Source organism: Myxine glutinosa, chromosome 9, assembly GCF_964187855.1.
Source record: "Myxine glutinosa chromosome 9, kmMyxGlut1.1, whole genome shotgun sequence".
Lineage (NCBI taxonomy): Eukaryota > Metazoa > Chordata > Myxini > Myxiniformes > Myxinidae > Myxine > Myxine glutinosa.
This window is the reverse complement of record NC_136269.1, coordinates 124,557,504-124,583,657: the sequence shown is the minus strand read 5'-3', so window position 1 is coordinate 124,583,657 and position 26,154 is coordinate 124,557,504. Positions and strand designations below refer to the sequence as shown.

Sequence of the window (26,154 nt, the reverse complement as noted above, 5' to 3'; positions counted from 1 at the left end):
GGTCAACCACTTTTTTCAAATTTCTAAAATCCTCAATTTTAATCCGAATGACTTGAAATTTGAATAGGATTTACATATCAGCATAATGAATTCAACCACCAACTATTTTTGAGATCAGCATAGGCCAAAAGGTCAACATAGGCCAAAGGTCAACCACTTTTTTTTGAATTTCTAAAATCCTCAATTTTCATCCAATTGATTTGAAATTTGAAGAGGATTTACACATCAGCTAACTGAATTCAACTCCCAACTATTTTGAGATCAGCGTAAGCCAAAAGGTCAACATAGGCCAAAGGTCAACCACTTTTTTCAAATTTCTAAAATCCTCAATTTTCATCCGATTGACTTGGAATTTGAATGTGATTTTCATATCGGCGAACTGAATTCAACCACCAACAATTTTTGTGATCAGCGTAGGCCAAAACTTCAACATAGGCCAAATCTCTGATTGTTCTTTCTTGTTTTAAACTATTTTTGTTATTTTGAGCATATGGAAGCAGAAGACATGTGAATACAAACGGACACGGACGGGCTTTGCATTTTCAGATGCTTTCTAGTTCGTATTTGCATTATTGTGTTCTGCCCGAAGGCAGGTTCAGTTCTGCCAAATAGGTTTCTTTGCAAGGGTTATACTGGGTGGTTTGCCATTGCCTTCCTTAGTTACGGCAGGAATGTGTAACTTGCTCATGGGCCGGCAACTGGGTGTCCCGTCTGCCGGCAACTAATGCCAGCAAATGTGATGCCCAGTTCAACATCCATCCATGGGATGGCACACACATTGATTAATCATCCTGATGGAATTTTGGATTCAGACCCAGACTAGACAGCTTATAAGCGAGTCTGAGTACCTCAAGGCCATCCTTCCAGCTCCCACAAACCTAAACATGCTCCATTTCCTTCCTAAATTGGCACAGTCATTGCACAGATGAGATTCAGAATCATTTCCATTTCAAAAACAAAGTTTGGTATGTGCAAGAAAGGTTGGTGATCATCATCTTGGAGTAAATGTAACAAAAAAAAAATCTGCATGTTCTGGCACAACGGCAGACATTGACGATACGGATATTGTAGGAATTGCCAGTGGTCACCATCCTGACTGAGCTTATTAAGTATTTGTGGATTTAAAATCTGCATTGAGCTTCAGATATAAGGGACATAGGTTGAGGGTGGGGAGCGGTAACGAACCCTAAAAGCTGTTCAAGAATGCAACACCGACCCTGTGCATGTGTATCCATCGTGAGATGTCTTCAACCATCATGCCTGCGGAAAAAGATGCTAAAAGTATCCTCCTCATCATACACAATGGACCATTGGTACTTTTCTTTGGTCTTTTGTGAACCGGATGATCAGCAACAATGACTTGGCTTCTCTTTGCAAAAGAGACCATGTGATCTCTTAAGTTCCATCAGCAATCAGTGATGGTAGACAGGACACCCAGTTTATCGACCCATCTGACTGACGGCACACTCAACCAACACCCTGTCTGTGAAACACCTGGGTGACAGTTTATCATTAGATCGGGATTTGGACTCAGGCGAGAGAGCTCAAAACGGGCTGGCAGGATGGCCTACGGGGGTCTAGCATGGGTTTGAACCCCTACCCACCTGTAAAGCTATAATAGATTCTGGTGATTTGAAAGGAATATCAGAGGACAATCTACCTGATGCTTAGCTGGGATATGTGATTGGAGTGAAGAAACCATTCAGCGGAATATTTGGGCCACCTTCACCAACCACTGACAAAGTACCTGCTGACCACAACTTCCTATTTTCCAACAATAATTTCATCGAGGCAAGTTTGCCAAGACTCTTTACATCATCCTCAAATTTTTTTTGGGGGGGAGAAGAGCAAAAGGAATGAACTAAGCAAGGATCCTGGTGTATAAAATCAAGTCATGGTGGGAACAACTACCCTAACCATAACTAACCCTAACTAACCCCAACAACCCTAACCCTAACCCTAACCATAACTAACCCTAACCCCAACAACCCTAACAACCCTAACCCTAACAACAACCGGAGTTGCAGCAGTAAAGGCACACAGATGTTACTCCATTAGTGAAGGAAATGAGAAGGTAAACCGAGGATAGATACCTGTCCATTTGGGGGCCGGGGAGTTTCAGTTGAGACTTTTGTAACCACAAGTATTCCCATAAACCTTCAACTTGAAAAATCGGGTAAATGACAACACAGGTATCATTAAAATGAAAGCTACTAAATAATGCACAAACACCAGACAAATGTCCTGCAATAACGAGGTGGATTAAGTAATTTTTCCAAAGATGAACTTTGGTTCACAATCTGTATCCCAACGGTCCTTCTTCCAGCAGCTCTCCCCACAATCAATACATGTCCAGGCCAAATTCCAACGAGGTAGAGTAGTAAATAAGTAAGTGAATGAATTCATTAAGGGGTGAAGGAATGAATAAATGAATAATAGATTTGTTACAGCTCGAACAGGCTGCTGAACTTGGAGCCATGTGCACGATGAAAGCTTGGCTGAGCTTGTCAGTGATTCCTGTCCTTTCGCTATCCTTCTGACAGCAACTTATTTGAAACTACAGGGGCGAAACAAGTTATTTTTCTCATCTGCAACATCGGTGCTCATGGAAGAGCGAGGTGCAGGTAAAAAGGGGCAATGCACAGACAGTGGGTAAGCGGGGAAATAACCAAACACATACTTCCAGGAATGATAGTTCACTTGTATATGCATGCGTACATACATATGTATGTACAGACTTGGCATTTAATATGGAATTTTTTTTCTTTCTTGACTTGGGTTTACTTTCTGAACTGAGTATATCAATCTGGTGAGTTTATTTTACCCTTCGGTGATGTCTTTGTTGAAAGAACCATGTCACTGATTGTCTTTCGCAGCAAGACGTCAATAACAGGATTATATCACAGGTGGCGTGACAAAATGTAAGGACAGGTACATTTGACGATTGGCTTCACAATCGGGTATATAAGGGTTGTTGCGTTCTGTATTAGTGGAAAACAACTGCTGCACGTCTACAAAAGTTATTGCCGCTTCCTCTGGAGATGGTCCGTCAACTTGACAATGCTGTTTGTCATGGAGTGGTGGCTTTACGAAATTCTGGCATGAAACAGCGTGCTATTTCTCTGCAGTATTGCATCACTCAAGGTCAGGTGTCAAAGATCCTGAAACGAAATGCTCAGAGGGGTGTCCCTACTCCAATACCGAGGCCAGGACGTCCACGCAAAACCACAAGGAGAGATGATCGCCAGCTGCACCGGTTAGTCTGCAATGGCCATACCAAGTCAGCTAATCGGCTTAGGGCTGAGTGGCAGCAACTGACAAATGTGCCTGTATCCAGAAGGCTAGTCAACCAACGACTGGTTCAAGCAGGCTATCGTGCCAGGCGTCCCCTAAGAAAGCCACGCCTGACTAGACAACACAGCCAGCGCCGATTACAGTGGGCCAGAGGTCACCGTCAATGGCAGCCAGGACACTGGAATCAAGTCACCTTCAGTGACGAGTCTAGATTTCTGGTCTATCGTCAAGATAGCTGCGTCCGAGTGCGCAGACAAGTGCAAGAAGCCCACAATGAAGATTGTATAGTGCCAATAGTCCAAGCTGGAGGTGGTGGGGTGACCGTTTGAGCTGCTTTTCATGCACGGGGGAAAACTGACTTGGTTGTTCTGAATGGAAACCTGAACCAGTTCAAGTACAGGGTCATTCTGGAAGAAACATTGCTTCCATTCGCTCGTGCAGCCTTTTGAGGAAACTTTGTCTTCCAAGATGACAATGCACGGCCTCATCGTGCTCGCATGATCCAACACTTTCTTGCTGACCGTGGTGTAGAGCATATGGAGTGGTCTGCCATGTCCCCGGATATGAATCCGATAGAGAACATGTGGGCAGAATTAACGCGTCAAATCGACAACTTGGACCAGCAGCCTACCTCTGTGCGTGAATTGCAGCAGACTATTGTCACTGCATGGCAAGCGATTCCTGTCCAAACCTTGGCAAATCTCGTGAACAGCATGCCTCGCCGTGTACGTGCTCTCCTGAATGCTCGTAGGGGTTACACGAAGTACTGAACTGTAATTTTACTGTCCGTAATCCCAGTCATAATTTAGCTTTTGTTTTTGTTGAAATTTTTTTTGCCTAATGTGCAAAATAAAGAGATACTTCTGGAAAACGTACAGAAGTTTAACACAGTACTGTCCGTGAATTGAGTTCGATATCAGTTTACATCACTTTCAAGGATCAATTTATTTGCTTTGAAATGTCAAATGTGGTTTTTGTTTCTTTTAAAGGTCACATAAACAAAATCTAGAATAATTTCAACATAATTCCAATGAACTTTTGGTTCTAAGTCATCTTGAAAAGTAAGTTCACCCTCACAAAAAAAATATTCCATATTAAATGCCAAGTCTGTATACATATATAGTACCTTCAGAAAGTAGTCACACCCCATGACATGTTGTTGGATTACAGTTTCACATGTTTTCACATGTACGGGTATGCGGGTGTCTTCTGATACCTCAGGGAGATGGATGCCCCCTGCCTTGCATCGCCCCAGGTCACCTGTGGGCAAGGTGTAGTACCTCTCAGCCCCCCTTACCAGGGTAACGGTCCGCAGCCATGCGGTTTCAATCAATGGCAGATGTCTTTGCACATCTGGTGGATGAAAGTCCAGTCCGCTCCAACAGCAAGGGCGGAAGTAGGTGAATTCCCCAACGGCCAGCAGAGAGCCGGAGAGGAGTGGCGCCCCACCTCCCCTCCGCATCTATACAACGCACTTACCCGTGGGTGCCAGCCATAGAAAGGTGCTGCCATCATTTCCCGAAGAGACTCCACATCATCATGGGTTACAGCCTGAATTAAAAATGGATTAAATTGAGACTTTTTGTCACTGATATACCCCAGGGCTGGATTTAGGCGAGGAGCAACGGAAGATTTGTCCAGGGCCCAAACTCCAGATGGAGACCAAAAAACATACCATACAGTTATCTATCTATAATTCCAGCAATCTCTGTGTGTGTGTGTGTGTGTGTGTGTGTGTGTGTGTGTGTGTGTGTGTGTGTGTGTGTGTGTGTGTGTGTGTGTGTGTGTGTGTCTGTGTGTGTGTTTGTTTGTCTGTGACCGCTGTTTCTCGACAACCACGGGTCCGATATACTTTAAACTTGCCAGGTATATTGCTGGGGACCCGAGGATGTGCCTTTTCAAGGTTTCATATTAATCGGACAAGTAGTTACCGAGCTATGTCCAAAAAACGATTCAACCAATCAGAGAGCAGCGAGCTATCACGTGTGCCGAACGTGCCGAACAGACTCTGCCTCGGACGGCACATTTGAGAGCGTATTCATTTATTTCACGTTGGCAAACTATGTTGGCGTTAAACTATGTTTTAAAACTAATAAAAACTAATTTGCGATTCTTTCGCTTTCCTGCACGTTTGTGCACGCTATGGCGATTTCTTTACCAAACTCCGCAAGCCGTTCGCTTTAGACCAAACCATTTCATGTAAATAGAGGGGGGGGATTGTCACCGTACTCGCAAGCCGTTCGCTTTGGACCAAACCATTTCATGTAAATAGAGGGGGGGGGATATAATTTTAGATATAGATATAGTACGGGCATGCCCTAGTCTATCTATAATTCCAGTAATCTCTGTGTGTCTGTGTGTGTGTCTGTGTGTTTGTCTGTGACCGCTGTTTCGCGACAACCACGGGTCCGATATAATTGAAACTTGCCAGGTATATTGCTGGGGACCCGAGGATGTGCCTTTTCAAGGTTTCATATTAATCGGACAAGTAGTTACCGAGCTATGGCGATTTCTTTACCAAACTCCGCAAGCCGTTCGCTTTGGACCAAACCATTGCATGTAAATAGAGGGGGGGGGGGATTGTCACCGTACTCGCAAGCCGTTCGCTTTGGACCAAACCATTGCATGTAAATAGAGGGGGGGGGGGGGATTGTCACCGTACTCGCAAGCCGTTCGCTTTGGACCAAACCATTCCATGTAAATAGAGGGGGGGGATTGTCACCGTACTCGCAGGCCGTTCGCTTTGGACCAAACCATTTCATGTAAATAGAGGGGGGGGGGATATAATTTTAGATATATATATAGTACGGGCATGCCCTAGTCTATCTATAATTCCAGTAATCTCTGTGTGTCTGTGTGTGTGTCTGTGTGTTTGTCTGTGACCGCTGTTTCGCGACAACTACCGGTCCGATATACTTGCAACTTGCCAGGTATATTGCTGGGGACCCGAGGATGTGCCTTTTCAAGGTTTCATATTAATCGGACAAGTAGTTACCGAGCTATGGCGATTTCTTTACCAAACTCCGCAAGCCGTTCGCTTTGGACCAAACCATTGCATGTAAATAGAGGGGGGGGGATTGTCACCGTACTCGCAAGCCGTTCGCTTTGGACCAAACCATTTCATGTAAATAGAGGGGGGGATTGTCACCGTACTCGCAAGCCGTTCGCTTTGGACCAAACCATTTCATGTAAATAGAGGGGGGGGATTGTCACCGTACTCGCAAGCCGTTCGCTTTGGACCAAACCATTTCATGTAAATAGAGGGGGGGGGTATAATTTTAGATATATATATAGTACGGGCATGCCCTAGTTTATTTATAAATCTAGTATCATATTGTTTTGTTTTTTTTGTATACAAGATCGAGGCTCGTGTAAGAGTCAACATTGATCACAAAAAGACAAACTGACACATATAACATATGATAAAGGGAGAGGGAGACAAGATGGAGAGCAGGGACATCGGGAGATCTGTGGGAGGGAGAGGGAGAGGGGGGAGGAGGAGGGGGGTGGGAGAGGTAAAAAAACAAAAACACATGCACACTGCTAGGACTTCCAGGAAAGAAGTCGGTATTTCAAAAAAGTGGATCTGGTGTGAATAACAGGGGTAGAAAAGATCAAGGTTTTGGATGGGGGAAGATAAGAGATGGTGGTGAGAGAGGGGAGCAGACATGGGAGCCTTGTTGTCTCAAAGTTAGCAGACATGGGAGACAGGAATTCAAGGTCTATATAAACAAGCATTCTGAGTATTGCGCTGCAATACATGTCCCCTACCGGCAGTGTGAATTATATAATTACCAACTCACGGTCTGAGGTAACTCGGCTAAAAATTATCCGATTTGCACCAAATAAAGTTCATGAATGGTTGCATAGACCCCTACTTCTCACTAAAAGGGAAAAAAGAATGTAAATTGGAGTTAAAACAAGGAATATTAACAGCTTTGACTTACCGCGCTCCAAATTATAGTCCGGAAAACTGTTGGGGAAATTACCAAAGTTCAAAGTGCCATAACTTTGTCAAAAATGATCGAAACGTAGTGAAGTTCGAACTTGATCTGTAACTTATCATGAGGAAACCATGTACCAAGTTTGAAATCATTAGCATTAAGGGTTTAGAAAAAAAGTCTTGAAAACTGTTCTTTGCGTGACGGACTGACAGACTGACGGACTGACGGACGGACAGACTGACAGACTGACAGACGGGGGGACGGAGTGCAAACCCAAAGTCCCTTCCGGTGTACACCGGTAGGGGACTAATAACATGTATCGTATTTATACCACGTTTAGCCTGGTGTTGGCTTAGTGGTTAGGGTGCCGGCTTGGGATCCTAGGATCCTGGGTTCAAATCCCGGGCAATCGCTGAATTAACCCCAGGCGGGTTGACTCAGCCTGTCATCCCTTTGAGGTCGGCAAATTGAGTACCAGTTCACTGGTAATTCCTTGTGTGTCGCAAGAGGCGACGAACAGGGTTGGTGGCAGGAAGGGCATCCGGCCATAAACATTGCTTCAAAAAGGGGACCATGATGCCCGAAAAAGGCCAACCCCTGCTCTGTGGGGAAAAATGGCCTCTAAAGGTGGTTGTTATATTCATACCACGTTTAATCAAAACCGTTAAATCAAATAACACAACGTTTAATCAAAACCACAAACAGTAATAGCAGACAAGCAATGAGTGATGTACCACACAAATCACATGACCTATTATGGGAGTATCGACATCATCACGTCAAAATGATGCAATCACGCAACCACGAACGACGTCGAATTGTTTTATACAGTAGCCAATAGGCCGAATCTTATTATAATGGAGGAAAAACTTTTTTTGTTACTTTCACTTGATTATTCAACGTGGACACAGACATATGGACAAAAGGAAATATACGACGAAATAAATATACAGTACCACGAAGACACTCCAGGAAGAGCCGGCTTGCTTGGAATGAATGAATGAATGAATGAATGAATGAATGAATGTAGGGTTTAGGGACATTTTTAGCCTTAACAAGTACAAAAAGTTTTAATTAAAACAAAAGCCGCGTCGATGTTACACAATGCCTAGATGCAGCTGTGCCTATAACGTCGATGTTATAGGCACAGGACATTCCTATTGATTCGATTACTTGATGTTATTTTTGTGCAAAGTGAAAATATATCTCGGCAATTTCCCGTGTGTGGCGACGAATTTTTAATATATCTCGGCATTTTCCCGTCTGTTATTTCAGGCGGTGTATGACTGACCATGCCGCGATTTAAAAAAAAAATATCTCGGCAATTTCCCGTGTGTGGCGACACGTGAACGAAGCTATGCTCCTCTCTCCACATTATTGTGACGACGTATAAATTAAATATTTCATCGTGACGATTGTCATCAAATGGACGAATTTTTAATATATCTCGGCATTTTCCCGTCTGTTATTTCGGGCGGTGTATGACTGAGCATGCCGCGATTTAAACAAAATATATATATCTCGGCATTTTCCCGTCTGTTATTTCGGGCGGTGTATGACTGAGCATGCCGCGATTTAAACAAAATATATATATCTCGGCATTTTCCCGTCTGTTATTTCGGGCGGTGTATGACTGACCATGCCGCGATTTAAACAAAATATATATATATATCTCGGCATTTTCCCGTCTGTTATTTCGGGCGGTGTATGACTGAGCATGCCGCGATTTAAACAAAATATATATATCTCGGCATTTTCCCGTCTGTTATTTCGGGCGGTGTATGACTGACCATGCCGCGATTTAAACAAAATATATATATATATCTCGGCATTTTCCCGTCTCTTATTTCGGGCGGTGTATGACTGAGCATGCCGCGATTTAAACAAAATATATATATCTCGGCATTTTCCCGTCTGTTATTTCGGGCGGTGTATGACTGAGCATGCCGCGATTTAAACAAAATATATATATCTCGGCATTTTCCCGTCTGTTATTTCAGGCGGTGTATGACTGACCATGCCGCGATTTAAAAAATATATATCTCAATGGACTTGAAGTTACAGGCCTTTGAGAATTCATTTCGTTCTATAAAGGGCAACTTTCATCGGATTTTCTTCACGTTTTTTTTCAACCGAGTCTAAAACTATGTTAGCGACTGTGAAAAATGAAATGATATATCGAATTTGATTTGAAAGAAAACTGTGTGAGAGAGGAAGACACCACGGGCCTACAAAACAGGCCTCAAAGCTATGCGAGTTAATAAAATGGTGGATATTTGTTTATATGAAGCCTCTCCCAAAATGGGTGGAGCTATGGTTCCCAGAATGGGTGGAGCTTTGAGGTTTTGTCTTCTCTGCAAGAACAAGAAGAAGAACAAGAAGAGGAACAACAACAACAGCAGAGGGCACTCTATGAGCAGCGTCTGCGACGTGGCTAAAAAGCTTTGCAAGTGCAAAATCAAAAAGGAAAACATTATAAAGTGGTGAGTCAATTCCATCTTGCTTTCAGGGTGCATTTTCGTATTGCAATGCAGCACAAGCACAGAGTAACATTGTAAACTCTTTTTTATGCATGTGCCTGCGAAGGTCGCCGGAGGGCATTATGTTTTCAGGTTGTCCGTCCGTCCGTCCGTGATATGTTTTCGTTACCGTGCTAACTTGAGAATGGCTGAAGGGTCAAACTTGGTGCAGGTATGTATAATGATGTAAAGATGAACTGAATAGATTTTGGGGTCAAGAAGTCAAAGGTCAAAGGTCAAAGTCAGCAATGGGTCTATAACTTGAGAACTGAAGTGATCTAATTTAAACTTGGTACAGGTATGTATAATGATGTAAAGATGAACTGAATAGATTTTGGGGTCAAGAGGTCAAAAGTTAAAGGTTAAAGTCTGTAATAGGTCTATAACTTGAGAACAACTGAAGTGATCTAATTCAAACTTGGTACAGGAATGCATCATGATGTAAAGATGAACTGAATATGACTTGGGGTCAAGAGGTCAAAGGTTAAAGTCTGTAATAGGTCTATAACTTGAGAACAACTGAAGTTATCTAATTCCAACTTGGTACAGGTATGCATCATGATGTAAAGATTAACTGAATAGATTTTGGGGTCAAGAGGTCAAAGGTTAAAGTCTGTAATAGGTCTATAACTTGAGAACAACTGAAGTGATCTAATTCAAACTTGGTACAGGAATGCATCATGATGTAAAGATGAACTGAATAGAATTTGGGGTCAAGAGGTCAAAGGTTAAAGGTTAAAGTCTGTAATAGGTCTATAACTTGAGAACAACTGAAGTGATCTAATTCAAACTTGGTACAGGAATGCATCATGATGTAAAGATTAACTGAATAGAATTTGGGGTCAAGAGGTCAAAGGTTAAAGTCTGTAATAGGTCTATAACTTGAGAACAACTGAAGTGATCTTATTCAAACTTGGTACAGGTATGCATCATGATGTAAAGATTAACTGAATAGATTTTGGGGTCAAGAGGTCAAAGGTTAAAATCTGTAATAGGTCTATAACTTGAGAACAACTGAAGTGATCTAATTCAAACTTGGTACAGGTATGCATCATGATGTAAAAAACCACCGTTTAGAGGCCATTTCTTCCCCACAAAGCGGGGGTTGGCCTTTTCGGGGCCCGTGGTTGTTGTTGTTTTTTGGTACCCTTTTTTAAGCAAAGTTTTACGGCCGGATGCCCTTCCTGACGCCAACCCTGTTTGTCGCCTTATTACGATAAACGGGGAATTACCAGTGTACTGGTACTCAATTTGCCGACCTCGGAAGGATGACAGGCTGAGTCAACCCCCCTGGCGTTAATTCAGCGATCGACCGGGATTCGAACCCAGGATCCTTGGGTCCTAAGCTGGCACCCTAGCCGCTAGCCCAACACCAGGGCTATCATGATGTAAAGATGAACTGAATAGAATTTGGGGTCAAGAGGTCAAAGGTTAAAGTCTGTAATCGGTCTATAACTTGAGAACAACTGAAGTGATCTAATTCAAACTTGGTGCAGGTATGTATAATGATGTAAAGATTAACTGAATATAATTTGGGGTCAAGAGGTCAAAGGTTAAAGGTTAAAGTCTGTAATAGGTCTATAACTTGAGAACAACTGAAGTGATCTAATTCAAACTTGGTACAGGTATGCACCATGATGTAAAAATTAACTGAATAGATTTTGGGGTCAAGAGGTCAAAGGTTAAAGGTTAAAGTCTGTAATAGGTCTATAACTTGAGAACAACTGAAGTGATCTAATTCAAACTTGGTACAGGAATGCATCATGATGTAAAGATGAACTGAATATGATTTGGGGTCAAGAGGTCAAAGTCTGTACTGGGTCTATAACTTGAGAACTGAAGTGATCTAATTCAAACTTGGTACAGGAATGTATAATGATGTAAAGATGAACTGAATAGATTTTGGGGTCAAGAAGTCAAAGGTCAAACGTCAAAGTCTGTTATATGTCTATAACTTGAGAACAACTGAAGTGATCTAATTCAAACTTGGTACAGGTATGCAGCATGATGTAAAGATTAACTGAATAGAATTTGTGGTCAAGAGGTCAAAGGTTAAAGGTTAAAGTCTGTAATAGGTCTATAACTTGAGAACAACTGAAGTGATCTAATTCAAACTTGGTACAGGAATGCATCATGATGTAAAGATTAAGTGAATAGAATTTGGGGTCAAGAGGTCAAAGGTTAAAGTCTGTAATAGGTCTATAACTTGAGAACAACTGAAGTGATCCAATTCCAACTTGGTACAGGTATGCATCATGATGTAAAGATTAACTGAATAGATTTTGGGGTCAAGAGGTCAAAGGTTAAAGTCTGGAATAGGTCTATAACTTGAGAACAACTGAAGTGATCTAATTCAAACTTGGTACAGGTATGCATCATGATGTAAAGATTAACTGAATAGATTTTGGTGTCAAGAGGTCAAAGGTTAAAGGTTAAAGTCTGTAATAGGTCTATAACTTGAGAACAACTGAAGTGATCTAATTCAAACTTGGTACAGGTATGTATAATCATGTAAAGATTAACTGAATATAATTTGGGGTCCCGGGGTCAAAGGCCAAAGGTCAGAGGTCATGTCAGGTAAAAATGTGATAACTTGGGAACAGCTGAAAGGATTTCAATCAAACTTGGTACAATTATTATAATGATGCAACAATGTAGGCAAAGGCATATCGGGCATGGTTGTGGCAGCATCATGCCATGGGGATGCTTTTCTGCGGCAGGGACTGGGAGACTTGGAAGGATAGAGGGAACTATGAATGAAGCCAAATACAGGGAAATCCTTGAGGAGAACCTGCTTGAGGAGAGTGTAAAAGACCTGAGACTGTCACGAAAAGTTACATTCTAACAGGACAATGACCCCAAGCATACAGCCAAATCAACACTGGAATGGCTTCAGACCAAGAACAAGAAAGTCCTTGAGTGGCCCAGGCAAAGCCCAGACTTGAATCCCACTGAGAATCTGTGATAAAACTTGGTGATTGCTGTTCACCGACGCTCCCCATCAAACTTGACAGAGCTTGAACAAATCTGCCAGGAAGATTGGGGGAAACTCCCCAATCCAGATGTCTAAAGCTGATACAGACATAGTCAAGAACACTCAAAACTAATCGCTGCCAAAGACACTTCTACGAAATATTGACTCAGGGGGTTGAATACTTACTGTTTGCAAATTAGATATTTCTGCATTTCATTTCAGTTATTTTGTAAAGAATACTAAAAAATAATTCAACTTTGACATTATGGGGTATTATGTGTAGATAAGTGACAAAGAAATCTTCATTTAATCAAATTTAAATTGTCTGTAATACAAGAAATGTTAAAAAGGTCAAGGCAAGGTGTGCGAATACTTTCTGAAGGCACTGTGTATACATATATACATATATATATATATATTTGACCAAGATTTTCTGTCTTCTACTGGGAATGGCTTGTTTATATTACTTGCTTATATCTGGATTGAAATACAGCCATTGTTTAAAGTTGGGTTGCGGGGGAATTCAGAGGTAAAGCAAACAGGTGAACACTCTCATGCTATATACGTCATTTACAACATGTCCTTTGCTTGGCATACTCTACTAAAAGGGTTGTTGGAAAAGTTACAATTTTCTTAATACCTCTTAATTCATTTTGACAATAGATAATGCCACAAGATGAGGAAGCCATGACCATCATGCAAAAATGCCTCTAGTTCCACCAACGTGTAATGTACTGGAACCAAAATAGTGGCTGATGTAAATACCCTCTCCTCTGTCTGTCCCTCCCATGTACCCGTACTCTTCACAGAGCAGATTATTGAGCAAGGGTGTATGCTGGGTGGTTTGCCTTTTCCTTCCAATCAGTAGTTCAGGCAAGAATTCGTAATTTGTTCAGGGTGCCGGTGATGGCTCGCCTACTCTTCGCGAAGGACACTGTGAAATCTTTCATCGCACTATGTTGTTTTGTACCCATCAAAGAGGGTTACATGTACCAAAATTAAATGTATCATTGTGAAAAAGTGTCATGATCATGAAAACCACCGTCGTGCATGAACCTGAAAACGAGTGCTTTCATGCATTGGCAATTTTACAGAAATAATTGCAAGCACAGCAAGCCCGTCACGTACCTGGATAGTCTGGCGGTTGTACACCTTGACCACGTGGAAACTGAAACTGTAGATGGCACGTCGTGGTGCCACGAACATGCTGCGCTCCGTGTCAAAGCTGTTTCCCACATTCACGAGAATCTGCACACACAGACACCGACAACCTGGATGTGCACCATTTTAACGATGGCACCACCAATACCTTGTTCATAAAGTCAAAAGCACAACACGTGTACCATTTTAATGGTGGCACCACCAATACCTTGTTCCTAAAGACAAAAGCACAACACCTGTACCATTTTAACGATGGCACCACCAATACCTTGTTCATAAAGTCAAAAGCACAACACGTGCACCATTTTAATGGTGGCACCACCAATACCTTGTTCCTAAAGTCAAAAGCACAACACCTGTACCATTTTAACGATGGCACCACCAATACCTTGTTCATAAAGTCAAAAGCACAACACGTGTACCATTTTAATGGTGGCACCACCAATACCTTGTTCCTAAAGACAAAAGCACAACACCTGTACCATTTTAACGATGGCACCACCAATACCTTGTTCATAAAGTCAAAAGCACAACACCTGTACCATTTTAACGGTGGTACCACAAATGCCATGTTCCTAAAGTCAAAAGCACAACACGTGCACCATTTTAATGGTGGCACCACCAATACCTTATTCCTAAAGACAAAAGCACAACACCTGTACCATTTTAATGGTGGTACCACCAATACCTTGTTCCTAAAGACAAAAGCACAACACCTGTACCATTTTAACGATGGCACCACCAATACCTTGTTCATAAAGTCAAAAGCACAACACGTGTACCATTTTAATGGTGGCACCACCAATACCTTGTTCCTAAAGACAAAAGCACAACACCTGTACCATTTTAACGATGGCACCACCAATACCTTGTTCATAAAGTCAAAAACACAACACCTGTACCATTTTAACGGTGGTACCACAAATGCCATGTTCCTAAAGTCAAAAGCACAACACGTGCACCATTTTAATGGTGGCACCACCAATACCTTATTCCTAAAGACAAAAGCACAACACCTGTACCATTTTAACGGTGGTACCACCAATGCCTTGTTCCGAAAGTCAAAAGCACAACACCTGTACCATTTTAACGGTGGCACCACCAATACCTTGTTCCTAAAGACAAAAGCACAACACCTGTACCATTTTAACGGTGGTACCACCAATGCCTTGTTCCTAAAGTCAAAAGCACAACACGTGCACCATTTTAATGGTGGCACCACCAATACCTTATTCCTAAAGACAAAAGCACAACACCTGTACCATTTTAACGGTGGTACCACCAATGCCTTGTTCCTAAAGTCAAAAGCACAACACCTGTACCATTTTAACGATGGCACCACCAATACCTTGTTCCTAAAGACAAAAATCACAACACCTGTACCATTTTAATGGTGGCACCACCAATACCTTGTTCCTAAAGACAAAAGCACAACACCTGTACCATTTTAACGATGGCACCACCAATACCTTGTTCATAAAGTCAAAAGCACAACACCTGTACCATTTTAACGGTGGTACCACCAATGCCTTGTTCCTAAAGTCAAAAGCACAACACGTGCACCATTTTAATGGTGGCACCACCAATACCTTATTCCTAAAGACAAAAGCAAAACACGTGTACCATTTTAATGGTGGCACCACCAATACCTTATTCCTAAAGACAAAAGCACAACACGTGCACCATTTTAATGGTGGCACCACCAATACCTTATTCCTAAAGACAAAAGCACAACACCTGTACCATTTTAACGGTGGTACCACCAATGCCTTGTTCCTAAAGTCAAAAGCACAACACCTGTACCATTTTAACGGTAGTACCACCAATACCTTGTTCCTAAAGACAAAAGCACAACACCTGTACCATTTTAATGGTGGTACCACCAATGCCTTGTTCCTAAAGTCAAAAACACAACACCTGTACCATTTTAACGGTGGTACCACCAATACCTTGTTCCTAAAGACAAAAGCACAACACCTGTACCATTTTAACGGTGGCACCACCAATACCTTGTTCCTAAAGTCAAAAGTACAACACCTGTACCATTTTAACAGTGGCACCACCAATACCTTGTTCCTAAAAACAAAAATCACAACACCTGTACCATTTTAACGGTGGCACCACCAATACCTTGTGTTACATATTTATGTGAATGTATGTGAATTACCATTCAGGTCTTTGCTTATCAATGTGTAGTCGATTAAGGGTTGTTGTGGTTGGAGGGTCAGGAGCCCTTCTGAAAAAGAGACCGGAAACGGAAGAAGAAAAGACACGAGGAAGAAAAGCGGCGAGGATTCTTCTTCCTCGCCCCGCTCCGACGAGAGGTGGGATCGATCTTGCGCCGCGTGGAAAAGCGGCGTTCCCAAGCCCGTCGGGCGAGAGGAGTTACCGGGACGTGTACCTACCCGGTGGACACGTAAAACGGCCGTGTGGCCGTGCACCGACCCAGCGTCTGGCACCGTTCGCGACACCGTCTACAAAGACGCGTACGGGTCGCACGTTGGGGCCTAACAACGCGTTGCAAGCGGCGTGTGGCTTTTGCTTGCTTTACAGTACCCGCTTCGCGTGGCCACGAGGGGGCTGCAGCCGTGGTCCACGGTACGATACCTGCCCGGTGGAAACACGTCCACCCGGGGTTCGTTCAACCGCCCGAGTGCGGCGAAGCCGACCATCATCTTGGTCAGGAGGGGCCCAGAGACATTGTGAGGGACAGAGACCAAAAGGGGGTCGTGAGTACAAAAGGGGATACACATATATAAGATGGCCATCTTAATCATCTAGGGGATTGATTGTGGATTGTGAATTGTTGATGGTGGATTGCTCGGGGAAAATATCCTTGATTGTCGCATTGAAATTGTAGGGTATCCTTACCCTTGAAATATATCATTGAAACTCAGTGTTCTCTTGGGTGGAATTCATATGGATTGCGTGGCGAAAGCGCATATGTGATACAACTTTCTGGCGAAGTTCCTCTCACGGTCCGGGGGTCACCGAGACCAGGTAGTCACCGAGGGGACCACGTAACACTTGTTCCTAAAAACAAAATCACAACACCTGTACCATTTTAACGGTGGTACCACCAATACCTTGTTCCTAAAGACAAAAGCACAACACCTGTACCATTTTAATGGTGGCACCACCAATACCTTGTTTCTAAAGACAAAAGCACAACACCTGTACCATTTTTACGGTGGTACCACCAATACCTTGTTCATAAAGTCAAAAGCACAATACCTGTACCATTTTAATGGTGGTACCACCAATACCTTGTTCCTAAAGTCAAAAGCACAACACCTGTACCATTTTAACGGTGGCACCACCAATACCTTGTTCCTAAAGACAAAAGCACAACACCTGTACCATTTTAACGGTGGCACCACCAATACCTTGTTCCTAAAGACAAAAATCACAACACCTGTACCATTTTAACGGTGGCACCACCAATACCTTGTTCCTAAAGACAAAAGCACAACACCTGTACCATTTTAACGGTGGCATCACCAATACCTTGTTCCTAAAGACAAAAGCACAACACCTGTACCATTTTAATGGTGGCACCACCAATACCTTGTTCCTCAAGACAAAAGCACAACACCTGTACCATTTTAACGGTGGTACCACCAATACCTTGTTCCTAAAGACAAAAATCACAATACCTGTACCATTTTAAAGGTGGCACCACCAATACCTTGTTCCTAAAGACAAAAGCACAACACCTGTACCATTTTAACGGTGGTACCACCAATACCTTGTTCCTAAAAACAAAAATCACAACACCTGTACCATTTTAACGGTGGCACCACCAATACCTTGTTCCTAAAAACAAAAATCACAACGCAACACCAGGATGCCCTCCAGCGAGTTCGGTTCGATTAACCGTCTCGATTTTTAATTTTCTCTTCTCGATGAGGTCAGAGCTGGGCGTGCAGAGCAGTGACGATGGCAGAGCGCACCCTAACATAGGAAGCACAGGAAGCAGACCTGCTGGATCAAGGTGGAGTGGGCCCTGTAATCATGTGGATGGCTAGAGGAGCACATCTGAATTTCGCACGACGGATTTGTGCTGGCTTTATTGGAATAAGATCCCAGGATGGAAAACACCGCAGGGCATACGAGAAGGTGAGTTTTCATTACAACCCCTTATAAATTGAATAATTGGGGAAACGAATGGAAATGCAAAATTTGCAATGGAATAAAACGTGCCCCTTGGAATCACAGAGGAGGTTGGAATGAGGAGCCTGGTGTTGGCTTGGTGGTTAAGGTGGCTGCCCTAGGATCTTCGGGTCTTGAGTTTGAGACCATGTCCACCGTCAAATAACACCAGGTGGGTTCATTCAGCCTGTCATCCTCCCGATGTTGCTTACTGGGAAGAATGAGCCATTCGAGTACCCTGTGTCGGAGTGGCGACCCGTGCAGGATCATGCCCCCGTGCCAATGGAAAACTGCCTCTGCAACCCGATGCGTTTGTAGTAGCTGCGAAAGGAGCGATTCTTCTTCCTCTTCTTCGTCGTGTTCTTTCAGGGTGAGGATAGAGGATGTGAAGGAAAGCATGCATATCAAGATGGGATGCAAAGGTCAAAGGGCACTGTACTTAACAAGGAGACAGTGCACAGTCTCAACTCGCATTTCCAAGAGAATTGTCGGTGCAGGACCAAAGGATCTTCGGCTCTTCAACATCCCAACTGCAGGGTTGTTTGCTTCAAAACAAAAATGAGACCGAAATTGAACAATTGATTGTTTTTAACAAATGGATGGATCGTGCGGCACAGCTGTTCGGGCGGTAGATGTGGGTCATAGAGTGTGATTGGGAGGGTTATATGGGTGTAGTGCCGAAGTTTTAGCTCTTATCAATCTCTCATGCGAAGCTGCAGGTGTCTTATGCAGATCAACAGCTGGAACATCCTTTGGATAACGAGAACTGAGAACTGGAAATGGAGGGAGGGAGATTGAAAGGGAGATGGACCTGAAACGAGGAAAGTAGGAGAGGTGGGGATTGGGGATAGGGAAAATCTTGGGTGAGGTGGGGATTGGGGTGTAGAGAATAATCTGGGGAGATGTGGTGATTGGGGTGCAGAGAATAATCTGGGGAGAGGTTGGGATTGGGGTGTAGAAAATAATCTGGGGAGAGGTTGGGATTGGGGTGTAGAAAATAATCTGGGGAGAGGTTGGGATTGGGGTGCAGAGAATAATCTGGGGAGAGGTGGTGATTGGGATGTGGAGAATAATCTGGGGAGAGGTTGGGATTGGGGTGTAGAAAATAATCTGGGGAGAGGTTGGGATTGGGGTGTAGAAAATAATCTGGGGAGAGGTTGGGATTGGGGTGCAGAGAATAATCTGGGGAGATGTGGTGATTGGGATGTGGAGAATAATCTGGGGAGAGTTTGGGATTGGGGTGCAGAGAATAATCTGGGGAGAGGTTGGGATTGGGGTGCAGAGAATAATCTGGGGAGAGGTTGGGATTGGGGTGCAGAGAATAATCTGGGGAGATGTGGTGATTGGGGTGTAGAAAATAATCTGGGGAGAGGTTGGGATTGGGGTGCAGAGAATAATCTGGGGAGAGGTTGGGATTGGGGTGTAGAAAATAATCTGGGGAGAGGTTGGGATTGGGGTGCAGAGAATAATCTGGGGAGATGTGGTGATTGGGGTGTAGAAAATAATCTGGGGAGATGTGGTGATTGGGGTGTAGAAAATAATCTGGGGAGAGGTTGGGATTGGGGTGTAGAAAATAATCTGGGGAGAGGTTGGGATTGGGGTGCAGAGAATAATCTGGGGAGAGGTTGGGATTGGGGTGCAGAGAATAATCTGGGGAGATGTGGTGATTGGGGTGCAGAGAATAATCTGGGGAGAGGTTGGGATTGGGGTGCAGAGAATAATCTGGGGAGATGTGGTGATTGGGATGTGGAGAATAATCTGGGGAGAGGTGGTGATTGGGGTGCAGAGAATAATCTGGGGAGAGGTTGGGATTGGGGTGCAGAGAATAATCTGGGGAGAGGTTGGGATTGGGGTGCAGAGAATAATCTGGGGAGATGTGGTGATTGGGGTGCAGAGAATAATCTGGGGAGAGGTTGGGATTGGGGTGCAGAGAATAATCTGGGGAGATGTGGTGATTGGGATGTGGAGAATAATCTGGGGAGAGGTGGTGATTGGGGTGCAGAGAATAATCTGGGGAGATGTGGTGATTGGGGTGCAGAGAATAATCTGGGGAGATGTGGTGATTGGGGTGCCTATAATAATCTGGGGAGGGGTTGGGATTGGGGTGTGGAGAATAATCTGGGGATAGGTGGGGATTGGGGTGTCTATAATAATCTGGGGAGGGGTTGGGATTGGGGTGTAGAGAATAATCTGGGGAGAGGTGGGGATTAGGGTGTCTATAATAATCTGGGGAGGGGTTGGGATTGGGGTGCAGAGAATAATCTGGGGAGAGGTGGGGATTAGGGTGTCTATAATAATCTGGGGAGGGGTTGGGATTGGGGTGTGGAGAATAATCTAGGGAGAGGTGGGGATTAGGGTGCAGAGAATAATCTGGGGAGAGGTGGGGATTAGGGTGTCTATAATAATCTGGGGAGGGGTTGGGATTGGGGTGTAGAGAATAATCTGGGGAGATGTGGTGATTGGGGTGGAGAGAATAATCTGGGGAGATGTGGTGATTGGGGTGCAGAGAATAATCTGGGGAGAGGTGGTGATGGGGTGGAGAGAATAATCTGGGGAGACGTAGGGATTGGGGTGGAGAGAATAATCTGGGGAGACGTAGGGATTGGGGTGGAGAGAATAATCTGGGGAGGGGTGGTGATTGGGGTGTAGAGAATAATCTGGGGAGGGGTTGGGATTGGGGTTCAGAGAATAATCTGGGGAGAGGTGGTGATGGGGTGGAGAGAATAATCTGGGGAGACATCGGGATTGGGGTGGAGAGAATAATCTGGGGAGAGGTGGTGATTGGGGTGAAGAGAATAATCTGGGGAGACGTAGGGATTGGGGTGGAGAGAATAATCTGGGGAGATGTGGTGATTGGGGTGGAGAGAATAATCTGGGGAGATGTGGTGATTGGGGTGCAGAGAATAATCTGGGGAGAGGTGGTGATGGGGTGGAGAGAATAATCTGGGGAGAGGTGGTGATGGGGTGGAGAGAATAATCTGGGGAGACGTAGGGATTGGGGTGGAGAGAATAATCTGGGGAGGGGTGGTGATTGGGGTGTAGAGAATAATCTGGGGAGGGGTTGGGATTGGGGTTCAGAGAATAATCTGGGGAGAGGTGGTGATGGGGTGGAGAGAATAATCTGGGGAGAGGTGGTGATTGGGGTGAAGAGAATAATCTGGGGAGACATCGGGATTGGGGTGGAGAGAATAATCTGGGGAGAGGTGGTGATTGGGGTGGAGAGAATAATCTGGGGAGAGGTGGTGATTGGGGTGAAGAGAATAATCTGGGGAGACGTCGGGATTGGGGTGGAGAGAATAATCTGGGGAGAGGTGGTGATTGGGGTGAAGAGAATAATCTGGGGAGACGTAGGGATTGGGGTTCAGAGAATAATCTGAGGAGGGGTGGTGATTGGGGTGGAGAGAATAATCTGGGGAGGGGTGGTGATTGGGGTGTAGAGAATAATCTGGGGAGGGGTTGGGATTGGGGTTCAGAGAATAATCTGAGGAGGGGTGGTGATTGGGGTGGAGAGAATAATCTGGGGAGGGGTGGTGATTGGGGTGGAGAGAATAATCTGGGGAGGGGTTGGGATTGGGGTTCAGAGAATAATCTGGGGAGGGGTGGTGATTGGGGTGTAGAGAATAATCTGGGGAGGGGTGGTGATTGGGGTGGAGAGAATAATCTGGGGAGGGGTGGTGATTGGGGTGTAGAGAATAATCTGGGGAGGGGTTGGGATTGGGGTTCAGAGAATAATCTGGGGAGGGGTGGTGATTGGGGTGTAGAGAATAATCTGGGGAGGGGTTGGGATTGGGGTTCAGAGAATACTCTGGGGAGGGGTTGGGATTGGGGTGGAGAGAATAATCTGGGGAGAGGTGGGGATTGGGGTGCAGAGAATAATCTGGGGATGGGTTGGGATTGGGATGCAGAGAATAATCTGGGGAGGGGTTGGGATTGGGATGGAGAGAATAATCTGGGGAGGGGTTGGGATTGGGGTGTAGAGAATAATCTGGGGATGGGTTGGGATTGGGATGCAGAGAATAATCTGGGGAGAGTTTGGGATTGGGGTGTAGAGAATAATCTGGGGAGAGGTGGTGATTGGGGTGTCGAGAATAATCTGGGGATGGGTTGGGATTGGGGTGTGGAGAATAATCTGGGGAGAGGTGGGGATTGGGGTGCAGAGAATAATCTGGGGATGGGTTGGGATTGGGGTGTCGAGAATAATCTGGGGATGGCTTGGGATTGGGGTGTAGAGAATAATCTGGGGAGGGGTTGGGATTGGGGTGTAGAGAATAATCTGGGGAGGGGTTGGGATTGGGGTGTAGAGAATAATCTGGGGAGGGGTTGGGATTGGGGTGTAGAGAATAATCTGGGGAGGGGTTGGGATTGGGGTTCAGAGAATACTCTGGGGAGGGGTTGGGATTGGGGTGGAGAGAATAATCTGGGGAGAGGTAGGGATAGGGGTGGAGAGAATAATCTGGGGAGGGGTTGGGATTGGGGTGCAGAGAATAATCTGGGGAGAGGTGGTGATTGGGGTGTAGAGAATAATCTGGAGAGGGGTTGGGATTGGGGTGTAGAGAATAATCTGGGGAGGGGTTGGGATTGGGGTTCAGAGAATACTCTGGGGAGGGGTTGGGATTGGGGTGGAGAGAATAATCTGGGGAGAGGTAGGGATTGGGGTGGAGAGAATAATCTGGGGAGGGGTTGGGATTGGGGTGCAGAGAATAATCTGGGGAGAGGTGGTGATTGGGGTGTCGAAAATAATCTGGGGAGAGTTTGGGATTGGGGTGTCGAGAATAATCTTGGGTGAGGTGGTGATTGGGGTGCAGAGAATAATCTGGGGATGGGTTGGGATTGGGGTGTAGAGAATAATCTGGGGATGGGTTGGGATTAGGGTGCAGAGAATAATCTGGGGAGAGGTGGTGATTGGGGCGTGGAGAATAATCTGGGGAGGGGTGGTGATTGGGGTGCAGAGAATAATCTGGGGAGAGGTTGGGATTGGGGTGTAGAGAATAATCTGGGGAGAGGTGGTGATTGGGGCGTGGAGAATAATCTGGGGATGGGTGTTGATTGGGGTGCAGAGAATAATCTGAGGAGAGGTTGGGATTGGGGTGCAGAGAATAATCTGGGGAGAGGTGGTGATTGGGGCGTGGAGAATAATCTGGGGATGGGTGTTGATTGGGGTGCAGAGAATAATCTGAGGAGAGGTGGTGATTGGGGTGCAGAGAATAATCTGGGGAGAGGTGGTGATTGGGGCAGGGAGAATAATCTGGGGAGAGGTTGGGATTGGGGTGTAGATAATAATCTGGGGAGAGGTGGTGATTGGGGTGCAGAGAATAATCTGGGGATGGGTGGTGATTGGGGTGTAGAGAATAATCTGGGGAGAGGTGGTGATTGGGGTGTAGAGAATAATCTGGGGAGAGGTGGTGATTGGGGTGGAGAGGATAATCTGGGGAGAGGTGGTGATTGGGGTGGAGAGAATAATCTGGGGAGAGGTGGTGATTGGGGTGCAGAGAATAATCTGGGGAGAGGTGGTGATTGGGGTGCAGAGAATAATCTGGGGAGAGGTGGTGATTGGGGCGTGGAGAATAATCTGGGGAGGGGTGGTGATTGGGGTGCAGAGAATAATCTGGGGAGAGGTTGGGATTAGGGTGCAGAGAATAATCTGGGGAGAGGTGGTGATTGGGGCGTGGAGAATAATCTGGGGAGGGGTGGTGATTGGGGCGTGGAGAATAATCTGGGGAGGGGTGGTGATTGGGGTGCAGAGAATAATCTGGGGAGAGGTGGTGATTGGGGTGCAGAGAATAATCTGGGGATGGGTGGTGATTGGGGCGTGGAGAATAATCTGGGGAGGGGTGGTGATTGGGGTGCAGAGAATAATCTGGGGAGAGGTGGTGATTGGGGTGCAGAGAATAATCTGGGGAGAGGTGGTGATTGGGGCGTGGAGAATAATCTGGGGAGGGGTGGTGATTGGGGTGCAGAGAATAATCTGGGGAGAGGTGGTGATTGGGGTGCAGAGAATAATCTGGGGATGGGTGGTGATTGGGGTGTAGAGAATAATCTGGGGAGAGGTGGTGATTGGGGTGGAGAGAATAATCTGGGGAGAGGTTGGGATTGGGGTGTAGAGAATAATCTGGGGATGGGTTGGGATTAGGGTGCAGAGAATAATCTGGGGAGAGGTGGTGATTGGGGTGCAGAGAATAATCTGGGGAGAGGTGGTGATTGGGGTGCAGAGAATAATCTGGGGAGAGGTGGTGATTGGGGCGTGGAGAATAATCTGGGGAGGGGTGGTGATTGGGGTGCAGAGAATAATCTGGGGAGAGGTTGGGATTGGGGTGTAGATAATAATCTGGGGAGAGTTGGTGATTGGGGTGCAGAGAATAATCTGGGGATGGGTGTTGATTGGGGTGTAGAGAATAATCTGGGGAGAGGTGGTGATTGGGGTGTAGAGAATAATCTGGGGAGAGGTGGGGATTGGGGTGTAGAGAATAATCTGGGGAGAGGTGGTGATTGGGGTGCAGAGAATAATCTGGGGAGAGGTGGTGATTGGGGCGTGGAGAATAATCTGGGGATGGGTGTTGATTGGGGTGCAGAGAATAATCTGGGGAGAGGTTGGGATTGGGGTGTAGATAATAATCTGGGGAGAGGTGGTGATTGGGGTGCAGAGAATAATCTGGGGATGGGTGGTGATTGGGGTGTAGAGAATAATCTGGGGAGAGGTGGTGATTGGGGTGTAGAGAATAATCTGGGGATGGGTTGGGATTGGAGAGGAGAGAATATTCTGGGGATGGGATGGGATTGGAGTGGAGACAATAATCGGGACAGGTGGTGATTGGGGTGGAGAGGATAATCTGGGGAGAGGTGGTGATTGGGGTGGAGAGGATAATCTGGGGAGAGGTGGTGATTGGGGTGGAGAGAATAATCTGGGGAGGGGTGGTGATTGGGGTGGAGAGGATAATCCGGGGAGAGGTGGTGATTGGGGTGTAGAGAATAATCTGGGGAGAGGTGGTGATTGGGGTGTAGAGAATAATCTGGGGAGAGGTGGTGATTGGGGTGCAGAGAATAATCTGGGGATGGGTTGGGATTGGAGAGGAGAGAATATTCTGGGGATGGGTTGGGATTGGAGTGGAGAGAATAATCTGGGGAGAGGTGGTGATTGGGGTGGAGAGGATAATCTGGGGAGAGGTGGTGATTGGGGTGGAGAGAATAATCTGGGCAGAGGTGGTGATTGGGGTGGAGAGAATAATCTGGGGAGAGGTGGTGATTGGGGTGGAGAGGATAATCTGGGGAGAGGTGGTGATTGGGGTGTAGAGAATAATCTGGGGAGAGGTGGTGATTGGGGTGTGGAGAATAATCTGGGGAGAGGTTGGGATTGGGGTGTAGAGAATAATCTGGGGAGAGGTTGGGATTGGGGTGCAGAGAATAATCTGGGGAGAGGTTGGGATTGGGGTGCAGAGAATAATCTGGGGAGATGTGGTGATTGGGGTGCAGAGAATAATCTGGGGAGAGGTTGGGATTGGGGTGCAGAGAATAATCTGGGGAGAGGTGGTGATGGGGTGGAGAGAATAATCTGGGGAGACATCGGGATTGGGGTGGAGAGAATAATCTGGGGAGAGGTGGTGATTGGGGTGAAGAGAATAATCTGGGGAGACGTAGGGATTGGGGTGGAGAGAATAATCTGGGGAGATGTGGTGATTGGGGTGGAGAGAATAATCTGGGGAGATGTGGTGATTGGGGTGCAGAGAATAATCTGGGGAGAGGTGGTGATGGGGTGGAGAGAATAATCTGGGGAGAGGTGGTGATGGGGTGGAGAGAATAATCTGGGGAGACGTAGGGATTGGGGTGGAGAGAATAATCTGGGGAGGGGTGGTGATTGGGGTGTAGAGAATAATCTGGGGAGGGGTTGGGATTGGGGTTCAGAGAATAATCTGGGGAGAGGTGGTGATGGGGTGGAGAGAATAATCTGGGGAGAGGTGGTGATTGGGGTGAAGAGAATAATCTGGGGAGACATCGGGATTGGGGTGGAGAGAATAATCTGGGGAGAGGTGGTGATTGGGGTGGAGAGAATAATCTGGGGAGAGGTGGTGATTGGGGTGAAGAGAATAATCTGGGGAGACGTCGGGATTGGGGTGGA

The 26,154-nt window shown here is 45.5% G+C and overlaps 1 protein-coding gene across 1 annotated transcript in view; it reads right to left on the bottom strand.

The window, feature by feature from the left end:
- LOC137434975 (cerebellin-1) overlaps positions 1-26,154 on the bottom strand; it is a 122,579-nt gene that overhangs the window by 68,592 nt on the left and 27,833 nt on the right. Inside the window, exon 2 of the mRNA XM_068128255.2 lies at positions 13,860-13,979. Coding sequence (XP_067984356.1) covers positions 13,860-13,979 — 120 coding nt within the window. The remainder of the gene's footprint in view (positions 1-13,859; positions 13,980-26,154) is intronic.